Here is a 13,110-nt window from a genome sequence, read left to right on the forward strand (position 1 = left end):
ACTGTATATCATACTGCCGAGATGAATAAAATAAGGGTTAGAAAAGTGTTCACTTGATTGGCAACCTAGAGGTCAACTGATGACTTTTAGTTAGCTTTTACTGCATAACAAATCACCCAAAGACTTAATTACTGAAAAAAACTGTTCCCAATTGTGTATATTGGCAATTTGGGTTTGGCTTATCTGGGTGGTTCTACTGATCTGGGCGAGGCTTAGCTGATTTTAGCTGGGGTTGCTTATGCATCTACAGATGTGCCTCTGGTCACCTGGTGATTTGACTAGGGCTGGCTTGTTCATGATGACCACGGCTGGGACAGTGTGCCTCTGTGCATATAGGTTCTAATATTCTATTGGGGTAGCTTGGACTTGCTGACATCTCCATAGCAGAATTCCAAGAGCAGTAGGTAAGCTAACCCAGAGCACAAACACTAAACTTCTCAATGTCCCGTTGCCCAAAGAGTCATAACACCATCTCAGATTCTAGGTCTGAAAAAACACTTTTATTTCTTGATGGGAGGAGCAACAAAGTCAGATTGTAAGGATGTAGATACAAGGAATGGAAAAATTTGTTGTCATTTTTTGCAATCTGCTACAGTGACTGCAGCAAAAGGATTTTGCTGATGGGGCGGAGTGTGGGGGTGGGGAACTGTTTGGAAGCTAGACTAGATTAGTATGGATAGTGAATGGGAATTGAAAGTAGATAGTATAGATTACTCTTTGAGAAGCTTGTCTGTGAAGGTAATTTGGGATAGAGGACAATAGCTGAGGCCGGGGAGGTATTTGTAGTCTAAGCAGGTATGTTGTATTTTCTTTCCCTTTCTGCCTGAATGCCTTCCATCCATCCAATAACAGAATATAGTTGAATGCTGAGAGAAAGTATCTAGTAGACATAGAGGATGCTGGTACAGGGGGAAAAGGAGATAACTAATCAAATAAAAGTCTCTCAGTAGAGGATGGGATTGTGTGTGCTTATGAAGGGGCTAGTGTTGTGATGTGAGGAGGGCTATTTCCTTTCTGGTATTAGGAAAGAGGGAGGGAAGGAAGGAAGGGGGAAGGAGAGAAGGGAGGGAATGGGTGCAAATGTACATAGGCATGTAAATTGGGTGATAAGAGGCTGAGGAAGTTTCTGTTTCATGGCACTTCTGTTTTCTCAATGAAGAAGCAGCAGTCTAAGTGGGGGCGGGGGGGGGGGTCGTTGTGCAAGAATGTGTTTTGGAGATTTGACGTGAATAGAAAAATTTGTAATTTTATCTGTTCCCCCACCCCCCACAATGGGATATTGAGTTGACTACTGACCAGAGAAATACTAATCATTCAATAAATGAGAGATATTATCACTATTAATATACAATAATTACTTGAAAGAGATTTAACAGAACACTTTCTGTGCTGTTAGAAACTGATGCAGGTTGAGATATTCCAGGGCCTGGGGCTCCTTTTCTGTTTGAGCCAGTTAAACTTTACTGTCCATAACATTGATGGTTCTTAAAAAATGATATAGGCAAGTGACCATGTTTGCCCTTTACAAATAAACATTAGGAAAAATATGTATTCAGAGAAAGGGTCCAGTTTCTAAAAGAACTTCCTAAAGTATTCACCGTTACTCTGTTTTATCAGAACAAATAAGGAATAACATAAATACACTGATTTTGAATTAATAAAGATTAATTCAAGCTGCATGGTAGATTAGTCAAAAAATTGTATGTTGAAAAAAGCAGCTTTTTGTTTAAACAATTGGAAAATATGTAAATATGGCCTTCAAGTTATATGCTTAGGGGAGAATAGCATAATTTACTTAGTCTCTTGTCTCTTAGGAAAAACTCCCTTTAGATTTTTCGTTGTCCCTCAACAAGAATAAGCCTAACTTTTTAGACTGTTTAATTATTGTGTACTAAAGAGTTGTCTTTATGGAGGGCACCATCTGCTGGTTGTAAGAGGTAGCAGTTGTGGAGAAGACTGCCTTCTGCAGTTATATCAGACTCTTCACAAAATCTTATGTTTTCCTTTGAATTCCACCTCAAACCTGGAGTAAAATCCCAGAAGGAAAAACAGCTTTTAATTAACACGGCCAAGTACGGATTCTAGTAGTGATTTGATTTGATTTCTGTGGCTGTGAATTTAATGTCACACTGAATTTTTAAGAAAAATCAACATGAAACTGGCAGATGCTGGTCTTTATTTGTTGATTTGGATGCCTAAATCAACTAAAAAATAGGATTGCTTATTTTTATGGCTGCTCTTGCTCTTTAGTCAGTACTTTGTTTTCCTTTTCCATTCAGTGAAAATATCTTACATGTTTTTTACTACAGTCTCTTGTTTCGTTACATTTATGAATATTGATTTACGTCTGATAATATTAAAGAATGAATATTTCATTGATTTTTCTTCCTGGTACTCAGTGTGATTAAAAGATTCTCATATATTTCCTTTAATGATCATTTTATTTGAACTTTAAAAAAAATCTTTAGTATTAGAATATTTTCTTTTCTTTTTTTTTTTTTTTTTTTTTTTTTTTTTGAGACGGAGTCTCGCTTTGTCGCCCAGGCTGGAGTGCAGTGGCCGGATCTCAGCTCACTGCAAGCTCCGCCTCCCGGGTTTTACGCCATTCTCCTGCCTCAGCCTCCCGAGTAGCTGGGACTACAGGCGCCCACCACCTCGCCCGGCTAGTTTTTTGTATTTTTAGTAGAGACGGGGTTTCACCATATTAGCCAGGATGGTCTCGATCTCCTGACCTCGTGATCCGCCCGTCTCGGCCTCCCAAAGTGCTGGGATTACAGGCTTGAGCCACCGCGCCCGGCCTTTTTTTTTTTTGAGATGGAATCTTGCTCTGTCACCCATGCTGGAGTGCAATGGCATGATCTCAGCTCACTGCAACCTCCACCTCCCGGGTTCAATTGAGTCTCCGGCCTCAGCCTCCTGAGTATCTCTGGGACTACAGGCATGCGCCACCATGCCCAGCTAATATTTGTATATTTAGTAGAGACGGGGTTTCGCCATGTTGTCCTGGCTGGTCTCGAACTCCTGACCTCAGGTGATCTGCCCACTTTGGCCTCCCAAAGTGCTGAGATTACAGGTGTGAGCCACTGTGCGTGGCCTAGTATTAGAATATTTTCTTATGCTTACTGTTCATACTGAACATAAAAATGTAAATATAATAATATACATATAATTTTTGAACTGAACTGTATTCTGAAAATGCTTGTTTCAAATAACCCTTTGAAAGAAGGGAAATTCTAGGTTATAGTTTTACTGTAAAATGGTGGTAAATTTAAAGTTTGTATTTTTTAAATGGAGAAATTGATAAATCAGCACATTGTTCTGTAATGTACCATAGTTTATAAAATGGAGTCTGATACAGGTCAGTTTTATATAACTATTTTCGAAGTGCAGTTATTTTTCATTTTTTGTTTACTCTACCTTAATGGTGAATAGTTGAGATTCCCCAAAGATGAAGGGAACTATTATATGTCAGATCATTTATTTGACTTTCTGTTTAAGGAGCAACTCTGTATCAATACCTGTTTTTCATTGACTTAATGATACCCTCTTCTTCTGCATTGCTCCTTTTCTGCTTCCTCTTTTTTCTTTTCACCTTTTTCTTATCTCGTAATTTGGTATTCATTCCCATCATTTTCTGGACACTTTTTTCTCAAAGGTCATCCTGTCAAGTTCAAGAGAGTATTTGCTGAGGTCATTTTGTATGTTTTCACCAAGGGTAATCATCACTATATATCACCCCTCCATCTTCAAACTTTTTTTGCCTAGGTTTTTGTAGTATCACTATATATCACCCCTTCATTTTCAAACATTTTTTCCCTAGATTTTTGTAACATTTACTCTAATTTTTCTAAAGTCGTTTTCTTGACTTTCTTTTGTTTTCCTTCTTTATCTCCCCTGTGGGCTCCCACCACCCCAATCACTATAGGTATTTCATTAAGGTTTAGTGTTGGTATCTCAGCTCACCCTACCCATTTTCTTTACTCCTCTTGTAAACCCATAAAGCATGAATAATAAATGGTTCTAAAATATTTTCTCATTTTAGACCTTTTTTCTGGAACTTTAGATGTATAATCTACAGTTGCCTTCTAGAGCAAAGTTTATTTCTCTCAAGACAATCTCTCTCTGGGGTTTCCCCCATCTCCATTACAATGAGGGCAGAGCTCTTTCTTGTACATTTGCTCATCATTGCGTCCTTAGTACTTAGTATATCGCACCAAGTAAATTCTCAATAAATATTTAAATAAATGGCTTTCTAGGAACAAAGGTTTTGAATCTTATAATCATCTTCTGCTTCTCTGGTATAATCATTCATAAGTCTTTGAATCATTTTCTTGTTTTGTAGTCATTGCCTACAGTCAGTTCCTCGTTACTTCTTTCTTGGAATTTTGCAGTAGTTTTCTAACTAATTTTAATTTCTCCTATGTCTAGCTCTACTTTTTGTTGTAACCGTAATTTCTTTGAATAGTTCTGGTCATTCATTCAGTATTTCCTGAGTGCCTACTACTAATAGTAGCTATTATATGTGATAGATGCTAGCCTAAATGTTATACTCTACTTTTCTTAAGGAGCTTACAGTCTAGTGGGAGAGACAAAGACAGAAATAAGTACAATAGATACAATGTGATCAGTGCTAATTGTAGTAGATTCAAAGTGTGACTAGCTGTAGGGGAGGAGCCTAGCCCTGCCTGATTGAGGTCAGGAAAAGTTAAAATGAGACTTTAAGGTCTATAGAGTTTGCTTAGTAGACAAGGGCCAGTATGTTTTACTTGGAGGAAAAACAACCTGTGTATATTCACAGAGGTGTTTCAAACCTTTCCTTACAATGCTGTTTATAAGACTGAAGTGCAAATTGAATAACCTCCCTCTTTATTATCTCTTATTTTTTCCGTCTTAGCTCCTTTTACTTCCTTCCACCTTCTCCTTCAGTCACACTTCTGGGACAGTAACTGAAATTTGCTCTCTGAGATTTATTCAGAATGTTTTTTCTGTCTTTTTATTCTCTATATTATTACAACTTTACCCCTGTCCACTTAACAGAAGTGGTGTTTCTTTCAGTCTTATTTTTCCCAAGCTTGTTGTTTATTTCTGTTAGGATAATTTCAGAATCAACTGTGATTCACTTATTTAGGGGAATGTCTGTTTCTCTTCATGGATTTTGAGACCCATTTTACTCGTTTTGCTCTGTAGTTTCTGCTGTTGTGTTCTGCATATGAGGTGCTTGATGAATTTTTGACTACATGGATGAGTATATTTTACAGGGTCACTCTGTGGTCTGTGGCCATATTCATGTATTTGTTTTTATGAATGATGAACAGCTTTTGTCTCTGAGATAAGGCAGAGAGACTTTCTTCCACTCCAGACTCAGTGGAAGAGAAGCCTATCAAATTTATCTATCTTTCCCTGGAGTGCTTTGTCCTAGGCATTTGCTGAGTATCTTCTTTGGTTGAAGGAATGTAACTATGAACTTGGTTCTTGCTAGATAGTGTTTTTCCTAACCTGAAGTCATGCAGCTATTCTCTTGTATCATATTCTAAAAGCTTTTAACACTTTGCCTCTATATTTAGGTTGTTACTGTACCTGGAATTCATTTTGCGTATGGTGTGAAATATAGGCACAGTGTCCTTTTTAAAAGACATAGATATGGAAGTGTCTTCTGAACTTTTTATTGTATTCTCTCTGTTCTTTCCTAACCATCATCCCTACCACTTTTTTTCATGTATAGTTGCGTACCACACAACTTTTCTGTCAGTGACGGACTGCATATAATGGTGGTTCCATAAACTTACAATACTGTATTTGTACTGTACCTTTTCTATGTTTAGATATATTTAGATACACAAATACTTACCATTGTGTTATGGTTGCTTACAGTGTTCAGTACAGTAACATGCTGTACAGGTTTGTAGCCTTGGAGCAATAGGCCATACCATATAGCCTAGGTATGTAGTAGTCTGTTCCATTTAGGTTTGTGTAAGTACACTGTATGATGTTTGCACAACAATAAAATTTCCCAATAACATACTTATCAGAATGTACCCCATCATTAAGTGATGTATGACTGTGTACGGGAGGAACACAGATTTTTGGATGTTAATCTTGTATCCTGCAACCTTGATGAACTAACTAGTAGTTTATTTTTTGTAGATTCCTTTGGCATCTTCTGTGTAGACAATCATGTTGTCTGGATGTAGGGGCAGTTTCTTTTCCAATATGTATGCTTTTTATTTTCTGTTTCTTTGTGTGCTGCCTAGGGCTTCTAGCATTATGTTGAATAAAAGTGCTGGGAGTAGACATCCTTTCTTTGTTTCTGATCTTAAAGGGGAAGCATTTAGTCTTTTACCATTAAGTATTTGTGTTACCTGTTGTTACCTGTTGGTGACTTATGCTTGTTCTGGATGTCCCTGACTTATGATGGTTTGGCTTACAATTTTTTGACTTTATGATGGTGTGAAAGCAGTACACATTTGGTATGCTTCTTGACATATGATAGAAATGCACTTTTGGCTTAATGATATTTTAAATTTACAGTGGGTTTATTGGGACCTAACCTTATTGTAAGTTGAGGAACATCTATATATTGATGTTTTTACTTTTCATCCTTGCTAAACTCAGTCTTAATAATTCACATGTTTTATCTGTAAATCCTTTTGAAGTTTTTATGTACATAAACATATCATCTGTGAATAATGACTGGTTCATTTTAAATCCTTATACTCTTTATTTCTTTTTCTTCACCTTCTTTGTTGATTAGCATCTTTATTGCAGTGTCAAATTTTTAAAAAAGTGACGATAGTAGGTATGTTCCTGTAGTTCCTGAACACAAAGCTTTCAGTGGATTGTCAATAAACATTATTTATGCTGTAGGGTGTTTATAGCACCCTACTCTTCTCAGATAAAGGAAACTTTCACCCAGTTCTTAGTTTACTAAACTTGTTTCTTGTTTCGTTTTTGTTTTACAGTCATGAGTTGTTGAATTTTACCAAATTTTTCTTAATTTATTGAGATTTGAAAAAAATCAGTTTAGTGTATAATTTAAATGTGATTTTCTTTTTAAGCCTGTTGCTGTGATGAATTTAACCTTGCCTTCCCAGGATAAACACTTAAGAATATATTGCTGCATTTGGTTTCCTAATGTTTTGTTTAGGAGTTTTGCATTTATGATTAAGATTTGTCTGTGATTTATTTTCTGTGATTGTTCTTTTCTGTTTTCCTTGTTTCAGATATGGACTCTCACTCTGTTGCCTAGGCTGGAGTTCAGTGGCACACTCATAGCTCACTGCATCCTTGAACTCCTGGGCTCGAGTGATCCTGTCACCTCAGCTTGGCTAATTTTTTATTCATTTTAATTTTTTTGTAGAGGCAAGGTCTCGCTTTGTTGCCCTGACTGGTATTGAACTCCTGGCTTTAAGCAGTCTTCCTGCCTCAGCCTCCCAAAGTGATGGGATCACAGACAGGAGCCATTGTGCCTGGCCTGTGATTGTTCTTGTTGGGTTTTGTTGTCAGAGTTATGCTAATTAGTTGCTTAAAATTAGTTGGGAAGGATTCCCTTGTTTTTCATTTCTTGGAACTATTTGTATGACATGGGAAATATTTCTTCCTTTATTTGGCAGGACTCACTAGTAAAGCCATCTAGACTTGGATATTTTTCCTTGTGGAAGGATCTGTTGATTGATTTTTTTTTCTTAATCTTTTTTTCTTTTTTGTTTTTTTCTTTCTTCTTTTTTTCTTTCTTGAGTTAGTTTTGGTAATAAGGTGTAGTTTCTCAGTTTTATCTACATTTTCAAATGTTATATTATCAAATTTATAAGATTGGCCTGTGATTTTTTTGACTTTGTTGATCCTACGCTTGTTTTCTTTTGATTCATTGATTATTAAGAAGTGCTTTAAAAAATTTAAATGTCTGGAGCTTTTCTTGTTATCTGTTTTGTTAAACTTTTTGTTGAAGTGTAACATACATTCAGAAAAGTGCAAAACTATGTCTTTAGCTCTATGACTTTACACAAAGTGAAAATACTTGTGTAACTGGCATCTCCGAAGTGTCTTTTCACCCTTCCTTCCATTAACGTTTGTCCCCCAAAACATCACTGTCCTGACTTTTACCATCATAGATTAGGTTTCTCTGTTTTTGAGCTTATAAAAATGTAATCATACTCTTATGTAGTGTTTTTTGTCTGGCTTCTTTCACTTTGGTGTGTGTGTGTGTGGGTGCGTGTGTGGGTGTGTGGTGTGTGTTGAGACGGCGTCTGCTCTGTCACTCAAGCTTGAGTGCAGTGGTGTGATCTTGGCTTACTGTGGCTTTGACTTCCTGGGCTTAAGCAGGATTTTCACCTCAGCTTCCCGGGTAGCTGGGACCACAGGTGCACACCACCAGGCTTGGCTAATTTATCTTTATTTTTTGTAAAGTTGAGGTCTCACTGTATTGCCCAGGCTGTTCTTGAACTCCTGGGCTCGAGTGATCCACCTGCCTTAGCCTTCCCAAATGCTGGGATTACAGGTGTGAACCATCATGCCCATCCAGATGTTTGTAATGTTAATCCGTATTATTGTGTGAGGCAATGGTTTATTCACTCTCATGGCTGGTTTTTTTTTTTTTTTTTTTTTTGCTCCCATTGTGTGACTATACTACAAGTTGCTATTAATTCTAGTGTTGATGGTCATTGTGTTTTCTGTTTTGGCAACTGAATGGTATTGCTGTGAACATTTTTTTATATGTCTTATGGTGGACAAACTATACGTTTCTATTGAGTAAATACCACAGAGTGAATCTGGGGCCTATTTATCTTTTTTTTTTTTTTTTTAACTTGATGTTTAGCTTAACTGGTTTTAGTGTTTGCATGACATATTTTTCCATCCTTTTACTTTCAACATGTATCCACATTTTTCATTGTCTTTTAAGGTGTTTATATTGAAATTTAAAATCTTTTTCTTTTAACCTGATTGTGTATATTACATACACATATAGTACTTAGTGTGTGCTAAACAATGTTGTAGGTACTTTATATATAAATACACCTCTTAGTTTTCATTTGGCTAATTTGTCCTTGTTTTACTCTGTACTTAAAAATTATACTCCTTGGTTGTAAACTTTAGATTTGCAATTATATTCTTTCTCCGCTTTGAAGATAACATTTTGCTGTCTTCTGGCATATGTTGTTGATGTTGAGAAGTCACCTGTTAGTTTATATGCTATTCCTTTCAAGGTACTGTGTGTGCTCTAAATTTTATTTGTTTTCTGGAGTTATGATTATTTTAAATTTAATCCTGTTGGGCTTATTGAATTTGTAGGTTGGTATTTTTTTTCTTTTTTTCTTTTTTTTTTTATTATTATTATACTTTAAGTTCTAGGGTACATGTGCATAACGTGCAGGTTTGTTAGATATGTATACTTGTGCCATGTTGGTGTGCTGCAGCCATCAACTCGTCAGCACCCGTCAACCCGTCATTTACATCAGGTATAACTCCCAATGCAATCCCTCCCCCCCCCCATGATAGGTCCCGGTGTGTGATGTTGTAGGTTGGTATTTTATGATATTCTCTGTAGGTATTTGACCTCTGCTTCAATCTAGTCCTTCTGGTACTCTCATGAATCCCATGAATGAATCTCTCATTCTTCTCCCTCTATAACTTCCATGAATTGTAGGCTACATTTAGGCCTTTCTATCCTTAGGTATTTCCGTTGTATGTTTCACTGTGTTGCACTCCGGATAATTTCTTCTGACCTTTCTTTCACTTCATTTTTTTTTTTTTTTTTTTTTTTTTTTTGATGCAGGTGGAATGCAGTGGCGCAATCTCAGCTCACTGCAGCCACCACCTCCTGAGTTCAAGCAGTTCTACTGCAGCCTCCTGAGTAGCTGGGACTACAGGGGTGTGCCACCACGCCTGGCTGATTTTTGTATTTTTTGTAGAGATAGAGTTTTGCCATGTTGCCCAGGCTGGTCTTAAACTTTGGAGCTCAAGTGATCTGCCTGCCTCAGCTTCCAAAAGTGCTGGGATTACAGGCGTGAGCAGTCCCACCTGGCCGTTAATGGTTTTTCATATCTGCGAATACATTGACCTGTTGAGTTTTCAATTTCAGTAATTGTATTTTTTCATTTTTAGAAGTTCTATTTTAAAAAAATCTTCTAGTTTAGTCTTTATAATTTTTTTTGTTTCCTGTAGATATTTTTGGAATTGTCTTTTATTTCTTTAAGATTATAATAGTTCTACAATCTTTGATAGTTATACTATCAAAAATTGTGAGTCTGTTTCTGTTATCTGGTATTTCTGCTGGTTCTCCCTCATAGTTGCTTGGTTATTTTTGACTTGATACTGCTCATTGTTCTAGAAACATCATAGTGGGGATTCTTTGATATTTAGGATGAAGGCACCCTTCTCTAGGCAGGACTTGGATTTACTTATGTTAGGTGCTTGCGACTGTATTAACCGGGAGTCTCTTGGGTGCATGTTTTGAGATTCTCTGGGCCACTTAGGTCATGTCAGCCCCAACAAGTGTGCAGGCACATGGCCAAAACTAATTACCTATTCCTTCCCTGTATTCGTGTTGCCCTTCTCTGTTTGGCACCAAAGCAGCCTTCTCAGCGGTTCCCTCTAGGCAGGTGGGGCTGGGGAAGGAGGTGTTCATTTCTAGTTTACCTTCTCCTTTGCAGGTATATCTTCTTTGGGTAGGGTGGTGGCCTACATTAATGTCAGGAGAGTTTCCTCTTTGACTGTCTGCCTTGATAGGTGCAGATACTCTTCTGTTCCCCTGGCCCTATAAGACCATCAAAACTGAATCCCACATTTGTCAGAATTGACAGATGCTTTCAGAGTGTAAGTAGCTATAATGTCCCAGTTGTTCCCACTTACTTCCCTGGATTCCTGTTTTCTCTTAGGTTTTAGTTTGAGTACTTTGTGGTGCTTTTAAAAAGTATTTATTTTTTATTCTTTTTCTCTAGCTTACTATTATTATTTTTAGTTGGAGGGTTAGGGCAAATAACAAAGCTTGCCACTGAGGAAATGAAAGTAAAAATAAGTTTTGTTTTCTAAAAATAATTTTGGGAAATGTTCAATAAATTTTGGTTGGTGGGGAAGGTTACCATTTATGTTTGTTAAGAATGTTTGTATCTATTTTTTGGTTTGCATCTAATAGTTTTCTTGTTTTAGGGGTAGAAATATTTCTGTCATGGCTCATTCAAAGACTAGGACCAATGATGGAAAAATTACATACCCGCCTGGGGTCAAGGAAATCTCAGATAAAATATCTAAAGAGGAGATGGTGAGACGATTAAAGGTAAGTAAAATTATGTTCTTTTGGACATCTGTGTAGGGCAGAGGTCCCTTGTGGAAATCACATGGGGCTATAATAGATCTTGTTAGGGTAACTTGAAAAAGCAAAGCAAAGCAGCAAATGGCGTAGAAAAGATCTAAGGGAATAGAGTATATAAGGAACAGTGGGGATTTGGCTGTGATTAATGGGACAGCAGTTAGAAAGGTGAAGCTTAGATTTTCTAGGATCTTCTATATTTGGGTATAAAGAACAAGTCTACAATACTCATATTCCTTATTGTCTATACAAAGTTGTCTCCTTTCTCCTATATGGTTTCTAAAGACAACCACTTTAACGGAGTTTTAAATCTTTATACTGAGTAATTAGGCTGTGTACTACTTATAAGTTATTTTCAAAGTAGGTCAAAGGGCTTCACTTTTAGCTTCTTCCTTTGCTTCTGACATATAGTAATGAATCAAGATTGTTGGTGAACTTCTGTGGATGAGGCTAGGGCCTCTTCATATGTATTTGAATAATATTTTCACCTTTTCCTTTAGGGTGGCGGTAATCTCTGTAATTGTTAAAATGGATAAAGGAGCATAGTGTCCAGGGAGAATGTTAAGTTGGTCTATCAGTTAGATGGTTTTTATTTTTGAGCATTTCTGATCGAGGTTGTGTCTACCTAGATATTTATATTCCTTGATATATTGTTATTTACCTGGATGTCAGGGCTGAAAAATGTTCCTAAATTAATCATTGAAGATCCAGGGCCTTAAAAACAAATACTCTTCTTTATTGCTACATGGTGTATAGCAATTTTTATAAGGAGAAAAAGATGCTAATGCTGTCATAAATTTCACATAAAGTCTTAATATTGTGCATATATATTTATACCTAAAGTATTAGATTGTCAGACATCAGATGTTTATTCAAAGGAAAATCATCTTTGAGCAGATTAAATTTACTAATAGGTGGATATTTTATCTAGTTGGGAACCGGTGTATATTTTATTAAGAATAGTCAAGCTATAAATCCCTTCTATATATGACATGCTTTATTTTCTATATATTTACCTTCTCTTGACCTGTTGCATTTTTTGAGAAACTAATACATTTATTACCTTGTATTTGTTTATACTAAGAATAAATGAGCATTCCTGTTGTTTGTTGAAAAACTAATCTTGAACTCAGAGCCTGCACTTAAACTGATTAGCATTAGTGTCTTTTAGAGATGTTATTTTCTCAGATTTCTTTTCTAATTTGGAGGACTCATGAGTTATTAATGAGTTATATAACAGTATTTGAGTTGTAGACAGTAGAGAGGAATTCCCATTTTCTGAACCTTGAACAAAACTTTGTGGTTATTGTTGTTGGAATGATTGCCTGAGTACTCATATTTAGTGTTTGTAATAGGCTTTCATTATTTTGTAGACATTTATGTCTGGCAGCAATCCACTTTTCTCATTTATTTTCGTAATTTATACTTCCTATTTTTAGCGTCCTCCTTCTTAGAAAAATATAAAAAAATTATGTGGGATGATATATACAAATAGCCAAGTAAGTTTTATACATATAACAATTTGTTAACATGTAAGGTGACACTGTTTATAAAATTTATTTTTTTCCTGTAACATTTTATTCAAAATATGTTTAATCTCTTATCTTTTGTTAAGAGATCTACAGAAATAAACAGTTCCATGCACACAGTTCTTTTTTACCCTTTGTGGTTTTTCCTAAACACATAGGTAATCAAAGCATAAATCTTAAAAGTGATAAAATAAAAAAGTTAAAAGACTTGGACATCATACCCTTAATCTAAATGTAGTACAAGGTTGGAAGCGTTAGTCTACTGTTGGTTTTTGTAGA

At 36.2% G+C, this 13,110-nt stretch overlaps 1 protein-coding gene across 5 annotated transcripts in view; it reads left to right on the forward strand.

Moving 5' to 3' along the window:
- PDS5B (PDS5 cohesin associated factor B) overlaps positions 1-13,110 on the forward strand; it is a 187,588-nt gene that overhangs the window by 49,405 nt on the left and 125,073 nt on the right. For all 5 annotated transcript variants that reach the window (XM_050766807.1, XM_050766808.1, XM_050766812.1 and 2 more), the window contains exon 2: positions 11,143-11,269. In XM_050766807.1, the coding sequence (XP_050622764.1) occupies positions 11,162-11,269 (108 nt within the window). In that variant the 5' untranslated portion in view covers positions 11,143-11,161. The remainder of the gene's footprint in view (positions 1-11,142; positions 11,270-13,110) is intronic.

This window comes from Macaca thibetana, chromosome 17, assembly GCF_024542745.1.
Source record: "Macaca thibetana thibetana isolate TM-01 chromosome 17, ASM2454274v1, whole genome shotgun sequence".
Lineage (NCBI taxonomy): Eukaryota > Metazoa > Chordata > Mammalia > Primates > Cercopithecidae > Macaca > Macaca thibetana.